At 35.7% G+C, this 26,779-nt stretch overlaps 2 protein-coding genes across 2 annotated transcripts; both read right to left on the minus strand.

The window, feature by feature from the left end:
- Positions 1 to 279: 279 nt before the first annotated feature.
- LOC115623828 (serine protease inhibitor 42Dd-like) lies at positions 280 to 1,637 on the minus strand. Its single transcript, XM_030518371.1, has 2 exons — positions 599 to 1,637; positions 280 to 543 (listed from the first exon to the last, which is right to left on the minus strand). Exons 1-2 carry the CDS (start codon positions 1,635 to 1,637, stop codon positions 431 to 433), a joined length of 1,152 nt encoding a protein of 383 aa, XP_030374231.1. The 3' UTR covers positions 280 to 430.
- A 704-nt stretch (positions 1,638 to 2,341) lies between these two features.
- On the minus strand, positions 2,342 to 26,382 carry LOC115623829 (serine protease inhibitor 42Dd-like). The gene is made up of 3 exons (XM_030518374.1): positions 26,184 to 26,382; positions 2,657 to 3,730; positions 2,342 to 2,601 (listed from the first exon to the last, which is right to left on the minus strand). The coding sequence occupies exons 1-3, from the start codon at positions 26,380 to 26,382 to the stop codon at positions 2,483 to 2,485; spliced, it is 1,392 nt and encodes a 463-aa protein (XP_030374234.1). The 3' UTR covers positions 2,342 to 2,482.
- Between the last annotated feature and the right edge of the window lie 397 nt (positions 26,383 to 26,779).

The raw sequence follows: 26,779 nt of genomic DNA on the forward strand, positions 1-26,779 counted from the left end.
CGTATTGAAATGTAACATTAGTTCCGCACGGTAATTTAAAAATAATAAACATGTTGTTTGTTAGTTTATTTCTATTGCCATGAGTTCCACTTCACTTCTGAGTCAAAGCAAAAATACCTCCTGTTACCTCAAGGGGATTGTCTAGCACAAGACGTCCCGGACCAGGTCGTATCCAACTGAATAATAAAGAGCGGGGAGAGTCCATAAATAAAGTGTCACCACACCGAAAACTAGTTATACGTAAATGTAGTTTCTTCTTCGACAAACTTTTTTTGGATCTTATTTGCTTCACTGGTCGTGGAATTAGCTGCATTATTTTCAGCCTATTTTATTCAGGTTGTATTATTAAATATTTATAAAGTTCGCATATTCACAATTACTAGAGAATATGAATTGGCTCTAGGTTGAGCCTTCAGCGAAATATTCCATACTAATCCAATCTCCTGACTCGACCTACAAAGTAAACTCTTTGCTGATCTTTTATTGCGAAAAGGAATGGACGATTCACATTGAACATTGGTGGTCCCGATTTTGTCACACTCGCTAAAATAGAATTAAACATAAATATTTTTCGAAGATATATAATTACAATTCCTACCAGTTACTGCTGCTGCTGTAGATCCTTCTTCATTCACTTCAATTACCGCTTTTTGTAGCACTTCAGATACAAACAAACGTTCTCCAGGACTTGTCAAGTCACTAAAATCGGGATCTCCAAATATTTCTTTGATTCCCATACTTTTTAAAGGTCGATTCAGATATAGCTTAAATTCAATCTTAAATTTGGGCAAACTCAAATAAGTTTTCTTTTTTAAAAATCCAGATGTAAGCGTTAATAAGTTAACTTTATGCAGACTTCTCTCCAATTTTGGTAGACCATTGGGGTTATTGGGTAATATTACCAGCATGGAAATATTGGAGTTCATATAGGGAAGCTCCACAGCATGAGCATCTAAAACATCTGTTCGTCCATAGAGCACATTTATTAGGCCATGCATCATATCGACTTTAACAGGACCTTCTCCCGGTATGAAAAAATCGCTTTTATCTGTATTTTTAGGATGGAACGGTATTTCCCATTTACCATGAAAATAAATGGCGTTAATTACCATTAATCTTAAGTCACCGCCCAAATCGTCAGGTTGAACAATTTCCTCGATAAGGTATTCGGTTCGTGTTGCTACCCATTTATTGATTCGTGATGCGGCCAGTTGGCTGTTCAGAAAATTAATATTTTCGGCATCTGCTCGAAATATTTTCCTCACAAGTTCCTTGTATTTTAGCAACACGGGAAACCTGTGTGCCACAAATATACGATTCGCTATTTTCAAAGTGGCTCCACCACCAGGTGACAATATTTGGCGAAATCTGCGAAATTCTTCGACTGATTCGCGCTTTGAATGTCCAGTCAAGTGTAGCTCACTATGAAGTTCATCAGCGGCGCTGCCTTTCACTCCCACATAGACCTGAGCTAAGGCTTCTCGAACAGAAAATGGAGATACAATGACGTTATCTTTCCTAGAGAACTCCAAAGCTTTCTGCAGAAATCTACTGGCGAACCGGTCGGCGTGAAATCCTGCCAAGAAACTTAGTAGAATTATTAAGCGGACGTGAAGAAAAGAACGATGGCTTGCCATTTTAAACCGACTGAACGTTTTTCCACGTACTCCGGCTTTTATAGGCAACGACAGCATACATAATAGGATTATAACTGTATTTAGATACACCTTGGGGATATTCTTCGACGTTGTATTAAAAAATAAATTTGTTCCAAAGAAACAATTTCACGTTAAACTGTATTGCCCATTAAGAATGTTGTTGAAATTTCCGACAATATTGCATCATTGTTTATGATATAATAAGAAGTAGGTGCCATCTTCTTATACCCTCCAACTAATAGGTAAGAAATACTTTCATTTGGAATAAAATTAAATGGAAAAGAATAAAAGATAATATAGTGATACAATAGAATAGAAAAGAAAATAATATGATATAATATAGTATACTCGTATGTTTATTAGTTATGAAATATTAGCTTCGCTTTAACCGTATTAAAATGCAAAATAAGTTCTCCATGGCGATCTAAAAATAATAAAAAAAAATACTTTGCAGAACACTTTGCTAATTTAATTATGTTGCTTTTAGTTCCACTTCCCCCCTTTCAGCCAAAACCTTAAGTACATCTGGTTACCTTAAGGATATTGTCTAGGACAATAGACCTAGTTATATCGAACTGGCTAATAAAGAGTGCGAAGAATGCATAAAAAAATTGTCACTACAACTAAAATACTTTATAATTCTAAACGTAAATGTGTTTTCTTCTTCAAGAAACTTATTTGGATCTTATTTGCTTCACTTGCTCCATTATTTTCAGCCTATTTTATTAAGGTTGTATTATTAAATTTTTATAAAGTTCGCATATTCACAATTACTAGAGAATATGAATTGGCTCTAGGTTGAGCCTTCAGCGAAATATTCCATACTAATCCAATCTCCTGACTCGACCTACAAAGTAAACTCTTTGCTGATCTTTTATTGCGAAAAGGAATGGATGGTCCACCTTAAATGTGGGCTTTCGCTTTTTCGTAGAGATTCCGGCCACTGCAATAGATTTAATTTTAGATATTTTTCAAAGACAAATATATGTTATTCCTACTAGTTGCTGCTGCTGCTGTAGATCCCTCTTCATTCACTTCAATTACCGCTTTTTGTAGCACTTCAGATACAAAAAAACATTCTCCAGGACTTGTCAAGTCACTAAAATCAGGATCTCTAAATATTTCTTGGATTCCCATACCTTTTAAAGGTTGATTCAGATTTAGCTTAAATTCAATCTTAAATTTGGGCAAATCCAAAAGTATTTTCTCCTTTTCAAACTCAGATGTAAGCGTTAATAAGTTAACTTTATACAGATTTCTCTCCAATTTTGGTAGACCATTGGGGTTATTGGGTAATATTACCAGCATGGAAATATTGGAGTTCATATAGGGAAGCTCCACAGCATGAGCATCTAAAACATCTGTTCGTCCATAGAGCACATTTATTAGGCCATGCATCATATCGACTTTAACAGGACCTTCACCCGGTATGAAGAAATCGCTTTTGTCTGTATTTTTAGGATGGAACGGTATTTCCCATTTTCCATGAAAATAAATGGCGTTAATTACCAATAATCTTAAGTCACCGTCCAAACTGTCAGGTTGAACAATTTCCTCGATAAGGTATTCGGTTCGTGTTGCTACCCATTTATTGATTCGTGATGCGGCCAGTTGGCTGTTCAAAAAATTAATATTTTCGGCATCTGTTCGAAATATTTTCCTCACAAGTTCGTTGTATTTTAGCAACACGGGAAACCTGTGTGCCACAAATATACGATTCGCTATTTTCAAAGTGGCTCCACCACCTGGTGACAATATTTGGTGAAATCTGCGAAATTCTTCGACTGATTCGCGCTTTGAATGTCCAGTCAAGTGTAGCTCACTATGAAGTTCATCAGCGGCGCTGCCCTTCACTCCCACATAGACCTGAGCTAAGGCTTCTCGAACAGAAAATGGAGATACAATGACGTTATCTTTCCTAGAGAACTGCACAGCTCTCCGCAATAAGTCACTGGTGAACCGGTCGGCGTGAGAACCTGCCAGGAAACTCAATAGAATTATTAAGCGGACGTGAAGAAAAGAAAGGTGGTTTGCCATTTTAGACCGACTGACGGTTGTTCCACGTTCTCCGGCTTTTGTAGGCAACGAGAGCATACATAATAGGATTATAACCGTAGATATACCTTGGAAATATACGTTTAAATTAATGCGTTTAACGACATTAGTAATCATCATAATTTACTGTGCTTTGTATTTTAAATTCCCTTTCTTTAAGAGATTTTCATACAAAAGTTTGATGTACAAATGATCAACGTATGTATTGTAATTGCTTAAATAATTTCACCCATGTGGTTTTTTAAAGGGTTCGGACTTAAGCAGATATTTCAGTTTGATATTTTTCTTAATATTTTTTTTATTTATTTTAATGTGCTTGACAGTCGCTTTGTACTCTGTTTGAGAGTGTTTCATTCGTAAATTGTAAAATCGAATTAAAAAAATTCAGCTGAAATTAAAATAACGTTTGCAAGATCTTTGCGAAAGGGTGTCTACGTCTAGAGCCTCAGAAACGGGGAATGGGAGTTGCGGCTGATCCAAGAAACACCAACAGCGATGGACATCCTTTCTACAGACGACGAAAAGTGGACGACAGTGGGTACTCAATCAAGGACCTAATCGACGCCATAAAAAGTGGGGTAGCAACGCAAGCCGGAGACGCTAGTGTTATATATATTGTATATATGTACAAACATAATATATTTATCCAACATAGATGTTCTTTGATGTTGTATAGAAAAAAAAAATGTTTCTGCTGAAACATTTTAATACATAGCGTCGATTTAGAAAGTGTATGTACCCGTGAAAATCTTTTATCTATAAAATAGTACAGGACCATTAACAATGTTGTTGCAATTTCCGGCGAATTTGCACCATTAATAGGATGAATTATGAAATATGCTCCATATTCTTATACGCTCTTACTGAAGAGTACAAATTAAAAATGAAATAAAATAGAGATGAAAAGACCCAGAAATTTTTTCGCCATTGCGGAATTCAAGGCCTATATAAAATAAAAATGGAAACAAGTAAAAAAGCTAAAGTCGGGTGTCCCGACTTTGAAATACTCTGTACATATGTTTACAATAATTATAGAAAATAAAAAAATTAAGAAAATAAAAAAAAAAATTTGATCGATTTTACCTCTCTCGGTATTCGAACTCACGTAAAGGGTGTATAATTGCACATTTACATAGCAATTGCGTCTGTGTGAGTGTATGTATGCCTATGCGCATCTATTCGTGTCTGTGTAAGCATTTTCGCAGTCCACCAAACAGCAACAACAGCCGCGGGCAGCGCTTGAGCAGCGCTGCAGCAGCGCTGCATCAGCAAATATATTTATGGCTATAACTTCTTGTTAAATCGGTCTATCATAATGAAATTTAGCATACGGACACATAATAACCAACTGGAGGTATTTCCAAAATTTTAGTTCGAAATTCCAAGAATTACGGGAGTTACGATTTGTGGGGTAGAGGGGGGAGGGAGGGGAATTCCAAAATATACATTTTCTGCGTATTCACATAAGGCATCTGGGACTAAAATTTGGTGTTCCTAGGTCTTATAGTCTCCGAGATATAGGCGATTATACGAATGGAAAATCGGGAAAACCCCCATAGGGGGGAAGTGGGGGGAAAATCAAAAAAATAAAACAAACTCGTATAGAATACACACATAAGGCATCTTCGTGCAAAATTTGGTGTCTCTATCTCTTATAGTCTCTGAGATCTAGGTGTTCATACGGACGGACAGACGGACAGACAGACAGACAGACAGACAGACAGACAGACAGACAGACAGACAGACAGACAGGGCTAGATCGACTCGTCTCGTCATGCTGATCAAGAATATATATACTTTGTGGGGTCTGCCACGCCTCCTTCTGCCTGTTACATTTTTCAGCTCCCGCAAACCTAATATACTCTTGTACATTTCATGTACAGAGTATAAAAATGGAAATAAGAAATATAATATCAAATTGTAAAGTAAAGCTTTATTTATAAGCGTTGAAATTTTCAATGGTTAAATCTGTTGGAAATAATAGTCCTGTTGGATTACGATAGCTACATACATATATATTGTCCTTATCATTTTATGAGAGAAACGAATAATCAGATAATGTATAACAAATTCTTCTTCTAGCAAAACATGTGCCTGTGAGTGCAATGTTTTAATGCCCAGAACAGATGTGCAACAAATACTTGTACATACAAAATAAAACCAACAACAGTTAAAAGAACAAGAAAATGCAATGATTTCGATTATCTGGTAAACACATTAAATGGTGTGGCAGACAATGGCGAAACATGACACACATAAACACACACACACACACATAACCAGAAGCAGAACCAAAACCGCCTTGAAGCATGCAACGAATTTCGCGTGAGCCAGAGAAATATTTATTGGCTGGCAGCGGCGCCTTGGCAGCTCCAAAATAGAAATCACAATGCCAGGCAACCAGTCAGCCAGTCAGCCAGCCAGCCAGCGAGAAAATGCTTAAGAAATGCTAAGGAAAGCTGGCGGAAATACAAAAGTTGAGGTATCAGAGCCGGCAGACGGGAAGTGCATATCGCGTAAGGGAAATGCAACCACAACGAGCAACGGCCAAATAAATAAAATACAATGGAAGTAAAAAGCACATATAAATAAAAACTCTAGCAAACACATCGAAAGCCACGAACGTGAAATCAGCGACACTCACACACGCCCAGACACATATACGGACGTTGAGGCACTGACAATATTTTGGTCAGCTTTCCAAATCTAACAGATATTGTCTTTCAAATTCAACGAATTTAGTCTCGATATTCCCATTTCCAACGTGGCGTTTGCGGCAACACCTTGCAGAATCAATAAATAGCGCTTAAACCTTAGTGGTAAGATTTTTCAGGCAGTCCACTTCTTGGTAGAATGATCTGCCAAAAGTTTTACATTCTAAAAAGTATAGGATATAATTAATATAATAATTAATAGAATTAATTAATATAATATAATTACGCCAGAAGTAATTATGGAGGACATGCATTCTGTTATTTATTCTAAATTTGAAACTCCTTTTACTAACCGCATTCTGTTCAAACAATATTTTAAATACAAGTAGTGGGTGACGATTTGATATAAAAGTTAATTTACCGTAGAAAATTCACTCGGAATTTTTTTTTTTTATTTGAAAGGAATGTTGACATTTTTTCTGAGTGTATGCGGAAACTGACTTGCACGGGCAAATAAAATAGCGGCGAAATCGAAATGACAGTCAGCGTGGCTAGCGAACTTTGTAGTTTTGAAGTTGCGCTTGGGAAATTGGAAAATTGTGCAAATCACGTAGCGCAAAGAAATAGAAATGTGCGGTTTGCGTTTTTGATAAGCAGTCACAATTCATGGGAAAATTTGCGTCTGGCCCACGACAAAGCTGCAAAAAAGTGAATTTTTATTGCTTAACATTCCACAATAGCACAGTGTGATATTTTTGGCAAACTTTTGAAGAAAAAGTGTTAAATGCATTAGAAAAAGTATACACAGAATTTGCATTTGAAACCCAATCAATAGCAGATTGGAGTAGCTTTCGAAGTGACCGAAACTTCACCAAATTAATGTGCAACTTTTCAACTTTAGGAAGCTGGGCATGATTTTTTCTATTCTTATGCCTGATAAGGTTTTTAAACCAAACGATTTTGGATTCTTTTGAATCTGCAAAAACGCCCCATGCTCCTGTCACGCAGGTGTTAAAATAGCAAAGCGAAATCAAAGCTTGTTTAGTTTGTGGCAAGTTTGGGGGAAGCACGCTCTCATTTGGTAAGCAATAAAAAACTTGTTGCCAGCCCCCTTGTTACAATGTTATACAATGTTTACAAAGACTGTTTGTTATTTTTACCTGGGCATCCCTTTCAAAGCTCCCGTACGAGTGGATTGTTTAGCAATCCTCCCTTTTCTGCTTAAGTCAGTGGAAAATTTAAATTCAGTAAATGAAAATACTTTTGCATGTTCACCTCTAGTTTGTGGCTTGTGCCAGCTTCGCATTATTGCACGCTTTGCATGTGTCAACAGACAAGAATAAACATGCACACCTACTTGTACGCATACACTCGAAAAAGCGCATGCCTAAAAGTGTTCAATGTTTGTTTAGGTGCCTCAGCAAACACACGTTGCATGTTTGTGTTTAGTTGAGCCTTTCTTTTTCCTCTCATTCTCCCACTACTACTCTATAGTTTATTGCAAGCTGTTTTGGGGTTTTCTTTGTGTTGGTGGAGGCGCAACAAAGTTGCAAAGGGCACGACTGTAGTGAATGTTTTCACATTTTGGTCTGGCAATAATATTAGAAGTGCGGTAGCCAGCGAGCTTGGCTTGTGCCAAAACAATTCAAGATCTACCCAAAACTTGAACCTTTTAGGCTAGAAGCGCTAAACGCCAAATGTATACAATGGTATAAAATAGCCTTATTTTGTAGACATGGATGTGATCATGAAGACGAATCAGTATTTGGACTTGTCCTATCCGCACGCAGAGAAAGCTAATTAAAAACTACATATAGCTTTTTTATATTTCCAATCACTCTTAGTATGATAGCTTTTTGTTTATAAATGAATCTCTGATATGAACTATCCATAATCATGTTTCAATAAAAATTGGCACAGCTCTTTCGATCTAATCGTTTTATAATATTTTCATAAATCAATTGCTTCTAATCAAACTAAAAAAGTTTAACGAAAAAATATGCAAAATAAAGATTATAGTATAAAACTAGTAAGAAATATTAAATAAACAAAGAGACAAATACTGGAAAAAATGATTTACAAACGATTACTCAAAGGTTCGAAATCGCTTCTCAATGCTCACCCAAACTGGGAAATAAACTGGTGTCGAATTTAGTTTTCTACTTAGCTCTTATCGTGCTACAGAGGACCACTTAAATACAAATAACCTACATATCTGTTCCAGCTAGGGTAAGGTTTTATCAGCTTATATATTTATATTTTGCTTTACTAGGGTGTTCTCTTATACTTCGAATTGGCACCACAAGTGCCGGCTAAGCGAAGTCCCCCGAAAAGCTCCACACTGGCGAAATCCTATTGCTGCCTTGGGCGGCAGTTCACCGCCGTGCTTTGAATTCGTCAGTCGCCGCGTGTCGGTCTTTTATTGATCGGAAAGCCAGCTGATTTGCATTTTACCTATCAGTGAGGTCCCTGACCTCTGGCGACTATAACGGCTAGTTGGTTCTCGTCGGACGGTGAAGGTCGATCTTTGTGAAGAAAGTGGAGGAAAGCGGAGGTGAGCGGCAAAATTTGTCTTTGCCACCCCTAACCTCAAAACTGGCTTATTCGCATTAATTTACTGTAAAATTTTCTTCTTTGTTACATCGATATGTTACATTATTTTTTTTGTAAGTGAAATTATTTTTCTTTTTATACTCTGTACATGAAATGTACAAGAGTATATTAGGTTTGCGGGAGCTGAAAAATGTAACAGGCAGAAGGAGGCGTGGCAGACCCCACAAAGTATATATATTCTTGATCAGCATGACGAGACGAGTCGATCTAGCCCTGTCTGTCTGTCTGTCCGTCTGTCCGTCTGTCCGTCTGTCCGTCTGTCCGTCCGTATGAACACCTGGATCTCAGAGACTATAAGAGATAGAGACACCAAATTTTGCACGAAGATGCGTTATGTGTGTATTCTATACGAGTTTGTTTTATTTTTTTGATTTTCCCCCCCACTTCCCCCCTATGGGGGTTTTCCCGATTTTCCATTCGTATAATCGCCTATATCTCGGAGACTATAAGACCTAGGAACACCAAATTTTAGTCCCAGATGCCTTATGTGAATACGAAGAAAATGTATATTTTGGAATTCCCCTCCCTCCCCCCTCTACCCCGCAAATCGTAACTCCCGTAATTCTTGGAATTTCGAACTAAAATTTTGGAAATACCCCCAGTTAGTTATTATGTGTCCGTATGCCAAATTTCATTATGATAGACCGATTTAACAAGAAGTTATAGCCATAAATATTTTTGCTGATGCAGCGCTGCTGCAGCGCTGCTCAAGCGCTGCCCGCGGCTGTTGTTGATGTTGCTGTTTGGTTGACTGCGAAAATGCTTACACAGACACGAATAGATGCGCATAGGCATACATACACTCACAGAGACGCAATTGCTATGTAAATGTGCAATTATACACCCTTTACGTGAGTTCGAATACCGAGAGAGGTAAAATCGATCAAATTTTTTTTTTATTTTCTTAATTTTTTTTATTTTTTATAATTATAAACATATGTACAGAGTATTTCAAAGTCGGGACACCCGACTTTAGCTTTTTTACTTGTTTTTTTTCTGTTTTTAGTTTATTTTTAATATAGTGCGAGCGAAAAAAAAATTTAGATAATATGCGCAGAAGCAAAATATGTAAAATGTAGCAGAAAAGCAAAAACCCATCAACAAATTGAAAGATAAAAATTACAGCAATTTGCGTTGCCATCGCGGCCTCTCTCGCGTAATGTTGCTTTTGTTTGCAGCTGGCAGCCGCCTCTCACGAAAGATCTGTTGGACGTGGATCAACCAGCTGTAAGTACCACACTTTTTTACTCCGGCTCTCTGAGAGAGCTTTTTACATTTGAATTGCGAAAGCGCGTGTGCAGCAAACTGGAAAACACATATACATACATATATATATATGTATGAATTAATATTACAAATAAATATATTACAGACCACTTGTTGGCATTTAATTTGCATTTAAAGAGTTCCTTTAATTATACAAAATACAAAAACTTCTATATGATATTCAAAAAGAAGCACGCGAATTTTAAGACACAAATTCGGCACAGTTTGATTATTAAATGACATTTAATTTTAAAGACAATTCATACTTTTTAAGCAATTCATTGTTATATCGCAGTCTCTAAATATTGTTATACATGATTATATACTTGAATTTCGTTCATCGCTTGGGCTTCATTATCAATAATGTTGTTGAATTCGAACATATAATCGTATTTGTTTATTAATATATGTTTAATTGGTACATTAAGGCTCAACAATGCAAATGAATTTAATTTAATCGACCATGGCTTTCCACCTCAACAAATTTTCTAATATAAGCATGTAATGGATGCTATAAAAATGACACTTGCCCCACAAAATTTGTAATTAAATTAATTAACGTGTCAATTGGAAAAGTCGCAATGCGTGTGAATGCCAACAACGATGCTTAGTTAGGAGCTTGATATTTCGGGCACACATGCAGAGATGCTTTATTGAATTATTTACAAAATGAAACAGAATTCATTCGCATTGTTGCATTTAAATAGCAACTACAACAAACAAAAGAACACACGTTGATTAGTTATTTGAAATGTATTTTTGCGCAAAGCTGCATAAGTACTTATACCCTCAAATATAAAAAGGATCCATGCATCTAGGAGGCATGAAAAAATATAGATATAAGATGCGTTAAATCTTGTTTGTCTACTGCATAATATATAATCTGCTCAAATTTGAGTGAGACAATTTGGTTGATGTTTTGGGAACACCAATTCACATTTCTGTCTGATTGTGACTGAACAAAAGTCATCTCTGGGCCACCATGTTCGCCTGATTTTGGTATCCTGTGGCTTTTTCGGTTTCAGAAACTTAAATAACTCAAGTGAGGTCAAAAAGTGTACTGTTTAAGGATTGGCATGCTTGTATTTAAAAGACAAAGAAATTTACAGCTCGGGTTAAATTTAATCAAGCATTCATGTTGAACTAGGATTTGAAATCCGGTAACAAGGAATGCTGTAAATAAATATATACACTTACATATACTTCTTATATTTCTATTTCGGAATGCAAGAACCAAACCTTTTTCTGGAGTGCTTAGTGAAGTATATAAAGCGTCGGTGCAGACAAATAATTTTCATTCTCTTTTAATATTTGCCCATTCACATATGAAATTAAATTAGTTCCAAGTTAATTGCAAATTTATTGTCAAACTCGCCCGTTTGGATCGCCGTTTATTTTGTTATACGCCTGACTGCGGTTTTGTTTTTTGCATTTTTTATATATATACTATTTATTTATTTTTGGTTTATAGCACGACCACAAATAGCTGACAATATCAAACATACACAAAAGAAATGTAAATTGATACTGCAATCAACAAATTTTGTTTGGTGTTGAAATGTTATTGCCCGAAAAAAATACAACTAGAAAAACATTTTAAAAATGTTTCGCGCATACAAATATTGGTTTAAGAGGTTTAAGCGAACTTTATGTTATTTTCAATGCTTTTATATATACCGTCATACTAAATAGTAGATGAAAAGAAAGAAGATGGTATAATAATTATATAAAAGCCTTCTTTAATGCTAATTAACTGCCCAGTACAGTACTGGAGACAACTGTTCTTTCTACTCTAATAGCCCAAAATTTCTCGTAATCCCAGTTAGCTTGTTAAAGCGAGCTTAGCAAAAATTATAAAGAGGATTATTTGGATATTCTAGAGACCGGTCTGCTAGTAGTTGTATTTAATAAGTATAGCGTGTTCTTTTGTTTGGAAGCAGGTAGTTCTTGCCGCCCTCAAGTTCCTTGCATTCTGCTTTCGTTAAGATAGACCTCCTTTTTAACATCCTGTTCGTGTTTTACGCACTTATCTTTGGGTTTTCCCAGAGATATTATTTTAGAAAAGTGCGATATTAAAAAATGTGCGAAAATTGCTTCCTTGAACACTTCGTTTATTTGTGACCTATTGCTTATTTCTGTTACCGAATCTAAAAACATAAATGCAAATTTTGTTGGTGGTCTACATTTTTATTCAAATTTTAATAGAAGCTTTAAACTAAATTCAATTGCTTATGATCATACGGTTTGCTGTTTAAATAAATTTTCATAGAAAATTTGGTATGTTCAACCAAACCATACTTAAATAGAAACAATTAAAGGCTGCTTACTAAATTAGATAAAATATAATCCAAATAATGCTTGGCAAGTATTTTGAACACATAGAGAGTACCAAATGGATTTAAGGGATTTAATCATTGAAATTGTCCTTTTAAAGTAAAAAGTTATTAATTGAGTTAGTTTTTTCCTTTTTTGTCCTTGGCCTTGTCGTTGCATTTACGTGCCCCTTTTCTCATAGAATTCAAGAATGGACGCACTCGATATGGAATCATACTCGTATATACAGTTTTTTGCTTGGATATTTTTATTAGCGAATATTCCGCATTTGGCATGCAGAATGCCAAGCCATAATTTTTGTATATTACTGTCCTTGCTCCCCTTACTTATATATATGTACACATATTTTTTTGTGCACACTTTTGTGCAGCATTTTAATTACGCATGCAGTTGGTGGAAACTCCACAAAAGAATTATGATGGGAGGCGTGCAGGACATAAAGGCACACAATGTAGTTTGGCCGCATTTCTTGGTCCTGGCGTTGGCGGCTACAGTTTGGTTGCACTTTTGCATTGCTGCTAATAATTTTTGCCCTCTTTATGCATAATTTCGCAATTTTATTTGATTATTTTTATTTTCTGCAAATAAAAGCAGAAAGAAAACATAAAAAAGAATGAGAAATTGTTGCGAATACTTTGCATATGAGGGGTGCAGCCACAAAAGGACACGGCTAGCAGAATATGGTAGAAATACTTCTGAAAATTCGCTTGCAGAACGAGAAATGAGAAAGCGTCCTATAAAGAATTTCTGTACGATATTTGAATTTGATGGAAGACTATAGATAGCTTAAGTTATTAATCTTATTCTTATAATGCTTTTAAAAAAATTTAGGATTTACATATTTACAATTTACATATTTCTTTAACAAATGTTGTGCCTTCGGGTTACGTGAATTTAAAAATAACATTTTACAATTATATTTCAATATTTTATAAAGGCTCTAGCACACAATCGAGGTTGCATTTAATTGAATTATAATTTTCTAAAATGAGTTCATGAATAAGGTTTTGCAATGAACGCATTTCACTCTAGTAACTATGCCCTGAACAGAGACAGAGAGAGAGAGAGTTTGTGTGTGTGTGCATGTAAGAAATGCTCAAGAAGGATTAACATATGCATCTTAAGAAAAACATAAACAGCTTAAATAAATGTTTGATTCCTTCATCCCCAACTCATTTACATGCTCGCAGTTTGTTTTATGGCACCCAAAATGCGCATAAAATCTTGGCAATTCCCAGACTCATAATAAAAACTAGTTATGAGTAAGTGACTTTGCTTGTACAGGCGTTCAGAGCACTCCGAATGTTGCTGGTCGAGGCGGTGGGGGGTGAAGGGTATTAGATAGGCGTACTGCTAAGTGTTGCCAACCCACATAAAACATTTTAAGTTTAATGGCAATTAACCTTCGCGTTGCAAAATTAAAATAATACGCCTGAAATAACCCGCATGTGTGGTGCTACATAAATTGCACTCACACATGCACAGCAACAGTCGTACATTTGGACAGACATGACACGTATTTATAGCACACCAACGACCTTAGTGTGGCATACATTGCTAATACGCCATGTCGGCTGCTCAGTTTCTCAGTTGCTCAGCTGCTCAGTTGCGCGGCTTTGTTTTATGTGTGTACATATTTGAGAAGCTACTTGACTTGACTTGAAGTCGTTGCTGGGCGGAATGAGGGCTGCAGTCAAGCCATAGACAAAGAGCCAGAAAATTTAAAGGCATTGCTGCTTGCCTCCTTAGAAATATGCGCGCGCGCACACACACACATGCACACAGGCTCTGTTTTTGCAGCAGATGCCACGCCATGTTGCCATGTTGCATGTGCGCTGATTGCAGCTGCTGTGGCAATTGCTGCTTGCTGCCTCAGCTGCCGTCGCTCGTAAATTGAATAAAAGTTCAAATGTTGGCAATTAATATAACGAAAAAGTTAATGCCATGTGTGGACTCGTATGTGAGTTGGAGGAGAAGAAGATGCTGCATCTACTGCTGCACTGGTACGTGCAACAGCCACAACCAACTGTGGCTTCATGCCAGTCTTCACATGGGCGTGGATGTGAACTAATCCAGAAACAAAAAGGGGAAGCACCATTAAGTGGAATGTGTTTAAAAAAATTGAAAAAGCTGCCGCCACACAAAAACTGTTGCAATTCTTCTTAAATTTTTTTTATTTTTTAGCAAATATATTTTGTGTTTGGACTAAAGTTAATTTAAGTTATGTTAAGTTTCTTCCAATGGTGCATCAATGCCTGATCATCTCAGTAGCCAATGCTATACTCATTGAGTTACAAGCTGCTATTCGGAGGCTGCACATTCTAGAACTGTCTTGGCAATAATTTTAGTAACAGAAAATTGCTCTTCCGTAAGAAAAGGCTGACTATCAATTTTAGCTCAGATTAGGCCCGTTTTCAGAAAAATGTGACTAATTTCTTTACTTTGTTTTCAATTAAATTAAGATTTTCACTTTTGTCGGAAGTTTGCTCGGCGTTTAAATAATTGACATGGCCTAGAAATACATTATAAACATTAATATTTTTTAAGTAAACTAAGATCATCAATTACAAATGAACACAAAATTTTTCCACGACCCCACGTTCATTATTATGACGCATTATTCCGACTTAAAATGGAACTTAGCTGGATTTGTTGAAGTTTTTTAATTGATAATATACATAAATTATTTCATCAAAATTTTAATTTTTTGGCCACCCCCTTTGGTAAACGCTGCCCTTGTATATATCTTTTATTATCCCTGACTAACCAACTAACTACCAACTAATTTATATAAATATTAAAAGCATGTTTGTTGTTATTGTTTATTTTTCTTAATAATTAAATAGTTCACTTGCTCAAATGAACAAATCAATAGCTACGCCATCTTATTGAATGCACACAGACAGGCGGATATAAGTACACACATACTTGTATACAAAACACACATACTCTTACATCCGCACACTCGCTCCTGCATTCTAAAGCAGCTTGCCAATTCATTTTCTAGAACATGAAACGTGTTTCTGTGTCTGTCTGTCTTTTTGTCTGTCTTGCTGTTCGACTATTTTTCTATCTGGCTGTCTGTTGCATGCTTTTTAGTCTACTGTCGAGATTGTGGCGCACGCTAATTGCAGAGAACGCTTGCCCCCTCTTATTTGCACTCTGGCACGAAGTTGCCCCCTTTGTTGGTAATGAAGTCGTGAAGCACTGAAATCAGGGAGCCAGATAATGTTACTACACAGCGTTTCATATTTATAAAACAACGTTTTGAGGTTTTTTAGAAATTAGACTAAACTTTCATATATTTAGTTAGCTTTTTCTTAAGTTTAATTTTTTTTAATTGTTTATTTAATTGTTTATTAGTGTTAAAAAAGTAAACAAATCAAGCTATAGTTTTTAGCTCAGAACATTTATTTATAGAAGTAGTGCAAATAATTTTTTTTAGGTTTAAAGTTAATTAATTATTGTTTGACCGGATAAAGGGTTTCTTCATGGTATATGAAATAATTGATTTTCGTAATGGATATGTTTTTATGGCAATTTCAGAATTGAATTGCATCCTTTTTAAGCACATTTTTTATTTGTATTATTACTGGTTAAAGAAATGGGAATATACATGTGTCAGCAATGCAGATATAATTTAAAGGGTCCATTCCCAAACCCTACGAACTGCTGTACTACCTAACATTCCAACAGTACTAACTGAAGCCAAAACTCAACGTAAATATTGACACAAACTAAATGCTTATTGAAACCAACCCGTCTAATCACTCACTCTGCAAGAAACGCACTCAGGACCCCAAGGGCCATATAAGCAACATATTTTTTCCAGCAGGTGGCAGTCCATAAGCGTTTAATACAAATAAATTAACTAATTTGAAGTAATCTATTTTTTAAATGGAGCATTCTCTTTTTTATTATGAATTTTTCTTTTTTCTTTTTCTTTTTTTTTACAATATCATTTATTGTTATTCAACAAACTAAATTAAATAAAATCATGGAGACTCGCAATGCTTTTTACTTCTGCTGGCCCAATTAAAATTCCTTCCTCTTAGTCGAAGTAAGTAATGGTTTTATGAAATATCTATTCATCGATTGTATGCATTTTTCATATTTTTTTACCCAGTTTTTCACGTGAATTTCTTTAAGCTTGTTGACTTGTATAGCTCATTAGGAAAATGAATAAATGCCGATATCTTATAAATATGAATCGCATTGTAGTACAGCAACAATACACATACACATACATATACAAGTGCAAGTATATGTGCTCTTGCCTAGTTATGTTCGGAGTTATTGCACATTTGGTGCAGTTAACACGTGTTCGTTTGCCATTGTTGTTGTAATTTAATTGTTGTTGCCAGCAGCCATTGTGCTTGCTGTTGCTGTTGTTGTTGTTGTCGAGCACATGGCAATAATTAAGTTGTTGTTCTCGTATTCGCTTCACTACATTTCGTGTTGGGCTTGAATTTTGTTTTGTTTTCTTCACAGCTGGTTTTTTTGTGTTTTTTTTTTTGATGTTTTTCATTTGGCTTGGATCATAAACTTGATAGCGCGCAAATTGTTTGAGCCAAACTTTAAATTGGTGTTGTTATTGTTGTTGTTATTGCCATGATTTGTTGCCATGCGCGCACACACGCACATACGTTCGCATAATGGCGCTTCTGCACATTTTGTTAATGCGTTTTATGATGCTCCTTAATGTGCAGCGCCTTTTAATTATTTAAAGCGCACATGGCGTATGCGTGTTGTGTCATAAACGACGGCAATTTGTAGTTTCGAAATTGTATCTAAAGCATCATATGGTCGCATTAAATTTGCGGAAGAAGTTGTTAGTACTTTGGCTTTTGCATTTGTAATTCAATTTTTCGCTGTAAAGTTTAAAATGTGCTGTAAAGTGAAAATAAAACTTTACATGTTGCTGTTGTAATGCATCGTAAAATCATTAAAATATACAAATTATCGTCTCGAATATGATATATAGTGTAGTTATATTATTATATGTATATTATTATAATTATGTCAGACATTTTGGCGATGTTGTGTGCTCGCAAAACTGCTTAAGTCAGCCTCAAGTAGAATTGATAGTCGATAGTCGAACTTCCAGAGAGGGAAATCAAAAGTGGAAGTAGAAAATTTACAAAGTCTATCTTATGTATTGGAAGCAGTCGTGTTGGATTATAAGGAAGGCAGAAACATTGCTTCTTCGTGACACTCGCATAAAAGTAGGCAACATTTTTGAAAAATCGTAACCAGCCCGGCAATATCGTACATGCTTACAAATCGGCTTACGTAGTAGCTTAACAACGATTATTTGACTATCAAACTGCTGCTCATTGAAACTCAATTTGCATGAAAAGAATCTACAACCTACGTACACCCACACACACATGGCCAGATTAACTTATGAGTGGGGGTAACGAAAAAAACACGTTTTTAATTCCCAGTCGACAACAAACACGAGTTTAATTCTGTTTTGCATCTTTCAATTTTTTTCTCCACTGCTTGCCTTCTGCCTCGCATAAGGCACAGCAGCAGATCTAATTTTTTGGAGCAAAAAAGGAAAAGATTACTCAAGAATTGGCGAAACGTCAGACAGTCAGACATGTCCCTCAGCTGTATGCGATGCATGTATGTGTGGCATAAATCAAAGCTAGACAATTTTGGCATGGCGCAAACACACACGGCCAAGACAGCGCGCAAAATGTGAAAATAAACACAGACACAACTCATGCACAAACACATACACCCACACTTACACAGACGACAACAAGAAAAAGAAAGAAAATAGGATGAAGAAGTAGGAATAAAAAAGTGACAGGCAGGCAGACACAGAGACACATGTGTACCAAACAGCACCGCAAACAAGGGTCGCTGAATGCACTTGGGGTAGTAACGGGGGAAGTACGGGAAGTCCGTCAACACACACAGACACACACATATTCACGAACGAGGCTTTCGCTTAAGTACTTTAATTGTATGTGCCCAAAACGCAGAAAGTTCGTGGAATCGGAATCGACGATGAGTTGACTATTAGTCTTACACAAAGGGAGCGAGAGAGGAAGAGCTGTTATTGGAAAAACCTGCGCAATCTAAAAATCCTATGCGTTTTGTTTCTGTTTTTGGCAAATAGTAAAGGCCCTTAGTACACTTTTGAGTAGTGTCCATTAGAAAAGCTAAACCTTACACAGTTGTCATTTCTTTAAACATCCATAATTAATAAATAAATAATAATACTTTTTCGAATATAATCAATTTTATTTTATTTATTGTCAAACATTTTTACAAAATAAACAGCATAAACAATATTTCTTGATTTGTTCAATGTAAATGAAGTATCATATTTTGTTGAATATGCCTTAAATTGTCACTCAAATTTTTTAATAAGATTTGAAGTAGCGTACGTTGTTTCTGAGAGCTTTACGCATTTCTATTTTTTTTCAATATTGAAAATTATATTATCCGTAATTATTAGTCAGATAAGATAAGAAAACTGAATTTATTGAGCGAAGTTTCTCTACGTAATGTAATCGAGATTTTTTGAAAAACATATTCTTAAACTAGTTCTATATACAACTTGGAGTAATAGTTAACACTTTGGATTGTACTTATAAATTTTTAATATTAAAACTCTTCAAAGAAAACTGAATTCAAACTCGTTAAAACATGTGATAAGAAAGTTGTAGGAATACAAAATATTGTAATTTAGGTTTTCGGTCTTAAATTATAAATTAGACCAAAAAATGTTCTATGTAAATTTTTCTGACATTAAAATATATCAGAATATTCATATACTCTTCAATTTTGTGCTATGATTAAGTGAAAGGGTACACATGTCTACGAGTATTCCAAATTGGCCAACGAACTGTTGCCTTTGCCTTACATGTGGGCGATACATTTTTTTCCAACAACATTTCAAGAGTTGCTTAAATACTGCCAGTTGGCAGTTTTAATCACGACAGGTTTACTCTGCTCGGCTACCAGACAGTCTAAACGTCTGACAAAACATGTCAACAAAGTTGACTCGCGTCTAGCCAAAAGAAAACAATGTGTGTCTGTTCAAGATGGAAGAGAGCGGGAAAGGCGGTGGAGATTAGGCTGGACAAACGTCAAAGTGCAGAAGAGCCTGACCAGTGTTGGGTCTACACGTCTGGGTACTGTCAGAGAAGTTGCTATCGCGGCTTTGTTTGCGCTCTTTCGGGACCTTGGTCAAAAGTTTTGGGATGCCATTTATTGAATTATGCGCAATCAAGTGCAAACGAAGTTTGCTGGCCAGCTAGAGAAATGAAACTGACGTCTGCATTCTACATTATCCATTTGGTATCCATTTGTATAGTTGCCAATAGCTATAGAGCTTGTATATATACATACATGCTTCCATAATCTATTCAATGCTAGAGTGTATTCACCCATTTGGATTTGGAAGCTATTCAATAAATTTGCACAACAATGCTTATCAAGCAGCAATTATGTGTAATGGTAAATGGTAAACAATTGCAATTCGAATTGGTTAGGGGCTTGGCATACAAATCATTTGTTTGCCATTTGTTGGGTAGGGTGTGTGTATACATACGTGGCCTTCATTTTAATATTCCATAGTCTGTAAATCAAATGTCGGAATATATCTAACATCATGAATGTTGATATATTAAATGCTTTAACCTACCAAGTCTGCACAATCAAAGGACAGATTAAAGAGACTCAACAGTGCTGAGATGGGTATAAAATTATTGGAAATTATGTGAGAATATTGGAAATCTAAGGAGAAATAGTTATACATTACAGAACTAACACTCAACGGCATAGAAGTGTACTTTTAGAAACCTTTACTTAGATATTTATTAGATAAAAATAAATAGTAACAAAAAGATACAAGTTTTTTTTAATGACGTGAGATGAACTATTGAATTAAATTTTAAGCAAAATCATATTTTACATTTTATTACATATCTGGCATAATCCATAATAGTTTGTCGTACACTCTCGACTCCTCAATCCCTATTTAAAAGTATTCGCAATGTAGCTAGGTGTAAATTGTTGTTGATTTTCTAAACTATTAAATTGTGTGATGGCTGAAGCTCTCCCAGGATATTCGAATTTCCCCAATTTGTACATAAAATATCCAATTGAAAATGTATTACAATTTTTTTTTTTGATCTACTAACACATTAAAATATTTGCATTAAAGCGAAACAATTACGCATCTAATTTTCAAATGCCATTTAAAATACAGCTGCATACATTTACATTTCAATGCGCAAAAGCTAAATACAAATCAAACACACACCCACACATGCGCATACAGCCGCAGTAGCATATCTAAAAATATATCACACATACGCCACATTGTCAATCAATGTTGCTTTTCAGCAATTTATGCAAATGCAAAAACACAGCAAACTAACAACGCATTGCAATCTGCAATATGCGCTTATCTGCCTGCCAGACGAGAGACTAAGCCAACAAGCCTCTAATAAATCAATAAAGCGAAATATATCTATGTGTATGGGTAAGTGTGTGTGTGTGTGTGTGTGTGTGTGTGTGTAATGCAAAAACTCGTCACATAACGGAACGGGGAAAATTGTTAAGAAAATGTGGCACAATTTCTTCATTAGCGCAACTCATTAGAGAGAGAAAATTCAATATGCGCTTGACGATGACTTAATACTCACTTACAGGATTAATAAGCTGTTGTTGCTTATAGTTGAACTAGTTCAAAGAAATTTAAAATTTTGATTTTCTATCCCACTTGAGAGGGACTCAGCAAAGTAGAACTTCTAAGACACTTTTTTTTTCACAAAATCTTTGTAAAATAATGTGCCTATGATTTAAGCATTAATTTAGGTTCAAATTTGATAAAATGGGAACCTGCTGGAGCAGCACTACTCTTAAAAGTATATAACTATATTTAGTTTAATAACTCTTTCCAGACATCTTCGTTATTAATAAGAGGGAACTTATTGGGCAAAGGAAACTCCAGGATGGTTGAGCTGGGCGGGCGACTTCTTCGCTTAAACTAAGCCGCTCATTTAGGCGCCAGGCGTTTTTAATTTTCCACAACGCTGCGCAAAGAAATAGTTTTCCTTTTTTTCCATCGCTGGCTGTGTGCATGTGCTTGTGTGTGTGTGTGCATTGACTTGCTGGCTGCCGCTCGTTTATTTTCCATCTGCGTTTTCTTTGCGCTTCAACAAACTGTTTAGTGTTCGGTTGAGCCGCAGCTACGTTTTGTTTTTGTTTTGCTTCCAGTTGTTGTTTTTCTTGGGTTGTTGTTGTTGTTGCTGTTGTAGTCATTCAAGTGTCTCCCATGGGAGTCATAAGTTTTTTGTTTGGCTGCGCGTTTATGAAGCGTTTGATGTTTGCGCATTGAAAAGGAAAAAGAAACAAAACCACGAGCCAAGTCCCTGCATAGTTTTCCCATCGATATATACGAGTATATGTATATGTATTTATCTATTTTTGTTGTTGTGATTTATCTTTTGTTGTTGCTGCTGCCCCTTTACGTGTTGTTGTGCTCATTGAAGCAGCAATTTATTATTAACTGGTTCGTTGATGCATTCAATTTGGTTTGCTTGGCTTCTTTTCTCTTCCTTTTTACCCATCATTTTTCGCCATTAATAAATATTAAGCGCCGAGCACATGACAAGACCTTCCCGACGGCCATTCATGAACGTATAGTATGCATATGTGTGTGTGAGCGAGTGACTGTGTGTGAGTATGCATTTCAAAATGGTTTAACTAATTTAAATAGATTTTACGCCCCAAGCTTTAAATGCAAAGTTTTCTTTTTTTTTTTTTTTTGAATAAATTTGAAATATGAAATAAAAATATGATCAATAACATAGTGAAATGCAATTTTATTGAATTTTATTCATAAATGGAATACAGTTTTATAATACGCTGCAGGTACTATTTAATAAAGTAAACGAAATTATGTTTCTGTAGGCGAATTCTTCCCCTGAGCACGAAAACCACTAAAAACTGTGGCCATGAACTGTTTAAAATGTGATTTTTATTTGATTTTAAAACTTTATTTTGATCTTTATAGATGTTGTTGGTTTTTGCAAGAAATGTGTATTAAAGCTGAACTAGGTATTAGCGAATGTATAAAAATATTACAACTAAATTAGATATTCTTGTAATTTGATTAGATTTCTCTTATAAGATGCTTTTTATATTTTTAATATAATTCGACATATGTCGACAGTCAATATTTGTTGACATACATAAATAAATAAATAAATAAATAAAATAAATATTATAGCTGCCTTATGAACTACTTATCAAGAACTCGGTTTTTTTTAGAAGCTGAGAAAACTGGTATAGCTCCCTGAATGTATTATTTTCAAGAATTAGATAACTTGATTTTTAATTCTTCTTATACTACAATAAGTTGCTGATATTGAAATGCCACATCTCCCGCACCAATTGCGACTTTGTTAATAAGCAGAAACTGAACAATAAACACTTTATGCGTACACAGACAGAGGCAAGCGCGCACTTAACCCATAACTGCACAAGCCTCGCACATTGATTAAAGTTGAGCGTAAGGAAAAGTGGCACAAGAATGCAATTTTACTTACTTAAAAAAGCGGCAAAGGCAATGGGTGAAAATGGAAAAGTGGTTGGGAAAACCGCACGAACATCATTCTGGGTGGGGGGTGGTGGGGTCTCATAAAAACCAATCCTTCGTACGGTGATGGTTCCGATTGCGAGTGGTGGGCGGCAGGCGGCGGGCGGCGCGAAAACAGAACGCATTCAGCCAAACAATTGCAATTGTAATTGAGCCGCGTCGACTGGCGGCACATGCCATCAGTGTGTAATAGTGTGTGTGTGTGTGTGTGTGTGTGTGTGCTTAACAGAGTATGTTTGCATTGTTATTTCAACGTCGGTCGCTTAGTGGCAATAAAAAGAAAATGCATTCCATGGGGAAATTATGAAAGCGGATTTCTTTTGTTTAGAATCGTTTCTAGATTGCATCCAGTGGTGCATCATATGTTTCTAGGTGTGTATATATGTGAGTATCTGTGTGTGTGTGTGTGTCTGCGTGTGCGTTTATCTTTATGGCCATTTGCGCTTATTGCTAATGCGACTGCTGCTGCAACCATCGTGCATTTGAAGTCTTTTATGAATCTTTATTACGCTTCGTAAGATATTTATTAATATTTTTTGTGCCATTGGTTTTGTGTTTCCGAGTAAAAAATTAAATCATATGAACGAGGGTACAGCTCTTTAGTAGGCAACACTTTCATTTAGGCCACACTAGACAGCATTGCTTGGAGGTCGAATTTTGATCACATTGTGCGTAGCTCCGACAAGATTTCATTATAAATGTCATAAAGTAGTTGTCATTCAGTGGATGTGTTTAGATTTTTTTGACGGTGCTGAAATGTGTTGGGATATCTTAGTACCGATATGTACGTGTATTTTATTCAAAACCAGATTAATATTACAAGCTTTTTTGTTATTAACTAGGATTTTAAACTTAGCAAGAATCATTTTTTTTCTTGATGCAAACAGCCAAACACAAATAATTTTCCTTCATTGACTTTGTGAAGGTGGACTAATTCGTTGACTCGGAATATATAAATCGTAGTGTGCATTGCTTAGGAATTCTGTTTCATGATGGTGTTTCCGATTTAGTTTAGGTCTAGTTATCTATTACCATGCCCACACACAAATGCATTTTCAATACATACTATATATATAACATTACACAACTGAGGGTGAAATGGGGATGCAAAATATGTTGCCTTCAAATTCACAAATGGTAAGAGCCACTTTAAAGTCCCAACATTTTTATACCCTGTACCCGTAGGGTAAACAGGGTATATTAGGTTTGTGCAAAGTATGTAACATACAGAAGGAAGCATCTCCGACCCCATAAAGTATATATATTCTTGATCAGCATGACGAGAGAAATCGATCTAGACATGTCCGTCCGTCTGTCCGTCTGTCCGTCCGTCTGTCCGTCCGTCTGGATGAACGCGAGGATCTCTCAAACTATAAAAGCTAGAATAACCAAAGTTGGCATCCAGATTCTCCTAGGTCCGAGTAAGGACGAGTTTATTTTTTTTTTTTTAATTCCCCCCCCCTTCCCCCGCTACAGAATTTCGTCAATAGCGTCCACATTTCAAATGCTACCTAAACCAAACTTTGCACACATAATTTATACATAATTGTCTACTGTTGTATATTCAATTCGGTCAATTCTAAGAAAAGTTATTAGCGAAACAAATTCTCGCCAGTACAACCCCCCTAAACTGCAGCAACAAGTTCGCTCTTCTTCTTCCTCTTTTTGCTGCTGCTATGGGCGCATATAACTCAGTGACGGAAGTTTACCTGGGTACAGGGTATTACACTGTCGGGCTTGCTCGACTGTAGCGTTCTCTCTTGTTATAACACATTTTTGTCCATAACCTAGTTTTTCAACAAGTTTGATTTTTTTCTGTTAAATAATCTTTTTATCAAATGTCTCTTTTATGTGGAATTTTTCAAATAACTTCTAGGGCATGCAACATTTATTTTTGGTTTTTCGCCAAAAAAAAAAAAAAAAACGTTATTGATATTGCAACCAATCCAATTCGGATTCTGTAATTATATTTTCGTGCTTACAAAAAATTGTTTGCTGTTGTTGGCATTTTTTTTTTGCCTTCACGCACAGTGAAGGTGTGAATTGATTTTATTAATTGCTAATTATGCGCTTGGTTATAAATTCATAGTATTTAAAATATTATTGCGAAATATCTCTTGCAATCGATTTATTCAAGAGAGCTCACAAAAACTGATTCTCCATTTATGTTTCTGACAAATTGCTATGTGCATTGCCTTCTTGTCACATTGTGATGCGTCCTTCGAGGAAGCAAAGTTAAAGATTGTGTGCGTAGTTTTATGAACTCTTCTCCTTGCTTTTCAATCGTCCTTCAAGTGCCCATATGAGGATTGATTTCATTGCAGCGCACACTCCGAGTGCCGTATGCAAATCAAATTCTTCTTTTTATGATTGAGCAGCAAAGTAGCATGAAAATAGCATACAACTGAAAAGCTTCTGTGCATCTCCATCATTATCATCGGCAATGCCAAACTGCAATATGGCTGCCTTTCGACTTTATGCCAATGGTAGTGCAGCTTATTTCATTTCCTTTTAAGGCAAATGTAATTTGGAAGCATCACAATACCCATGCAAGAGTGTGTGAAGCAAATAAGATATTATTGCAATGCATCCAATTGTTGGTATTTGATGTCAGAAAATAGCAGCACTGTGCTCATTTCATTGTGCTCCAATCCGCGTTTTTGACAGCTGCCAGAGTTATAATTAAATAAATACATATAAAAAATAAGAATTGGTTGCGTTAGGTGTAGTGCTATTATCATTATTTTTGACATTTTTGGAGCTTAAAATATTTCCCAATGGTTTCAATTTACTAAAAAATAGTTATTCATTATAGCAGAAGTACAATGAAAAGGAGGAAAATATAATGTTGATATTCAAAGCAACCTAATGAAGAAATTGAGCATGAATATTTCGCTTCATCTGCATCTTCACCATCAGCGAAAGCATGTAGATCATATGTACTGGGTGCATTATGTATTTTATCATCTATACCTAGATCGTCGTCACCATTGTCATCTTTGAGGACGAGAGCATCAGCATCTGTGTTCAAAGTCTGTCGAGCTACTGAATAGGAACTGGTGGCTGCAGAAATATAGCAATCGGATTCTCCTTCGGCAAACGAATCTGCAGCCGTAAGATATCTCAACACTAGCTCCCTGAAATTCTTCAGTATATTCGTGCGCTCCTTCATATTTCCAAATAGTAAAAAAATTAGTTAAGCTTTCTAGCTTATCAAGAGAAATTTCACGATTCCAGAACTGAAAATCACAGGAATTGTCATGAAGGAAGTGCAATAAGGTCTATCTAGTTAAAAAATTTGTTCCTTTTAAAGTTGACTCTGATCAAAAAATGTTAATGAATTTGTATATTTAAACGCTAATTATTTAACCTGTTTGTTTATTAATACAAATTTTTACCTTCCGCATCTGTCATTTCTAACATCAGCTATCCCCAAGAAAAATAGTAACACTCACTACTAAAACAACTGCGAAGAAGGGAAGTCAGCAATGGAATGAAGACAAATATTTTAACACGAGCGACATTCTCACTACAAATGTAATTTTGCTTTCAACTAAATTAGTGTCTGT

This window comes from Scaptodrosophila lebanonensis, unplaced genomic scaffold (genome assembly GCF_003285725.1).
Source record: "Scaptodrosophila lebanonensis strain 11010-0011.00,11010-0021.00 unplaced genomic scaffold, SlebRS2 tig00000053-arrow-pilon, whole genome shotgun sequence".
NCBI classification, from domain to species: Eukaryota; Metazoa; Arthropoda; class Insecta; order Diptera; family Drosophilidae; genus Scaptodrosophila; species Scaptodrosophila lebanonensis.

Coding starts and splice junctions, on each gene's coding strand:
- LOC115623829 (XM_030518374.1), bottom strand. CDS start 26,382: ATGAAGGAGCGCACGAATATACTGAAGAATTTCAGGGAGCTAGTGTTG. Junction 3,731..26,183: donor CAATGGTGACGACGATCTAG/GTATAGATGATA, acceptor TGCCTACAAAAG/CCGGAGAACGTGGAACAACC. Junction 2,602..2,656: donor TACAGCAGCAGCAGCAACTA/GTAGGAATAACA, acceptor AATCTATTGCAG/TGGCCGGAATCTCTACGAAA.
- LOC115623828 (XM_030518371.1), bottom strand. CDS start 1,637: ATGGCAAGCCATCGTTCTTTTCTTCACGTCCGCTTAATAATTCTACTA. Junction 544..598: donor TACAGCAGCAGCAGTAACTG/GTAGGAATTGTA, acceptor ATTCTATTTTAG/CGAGTGTGACAAAATCGGGA.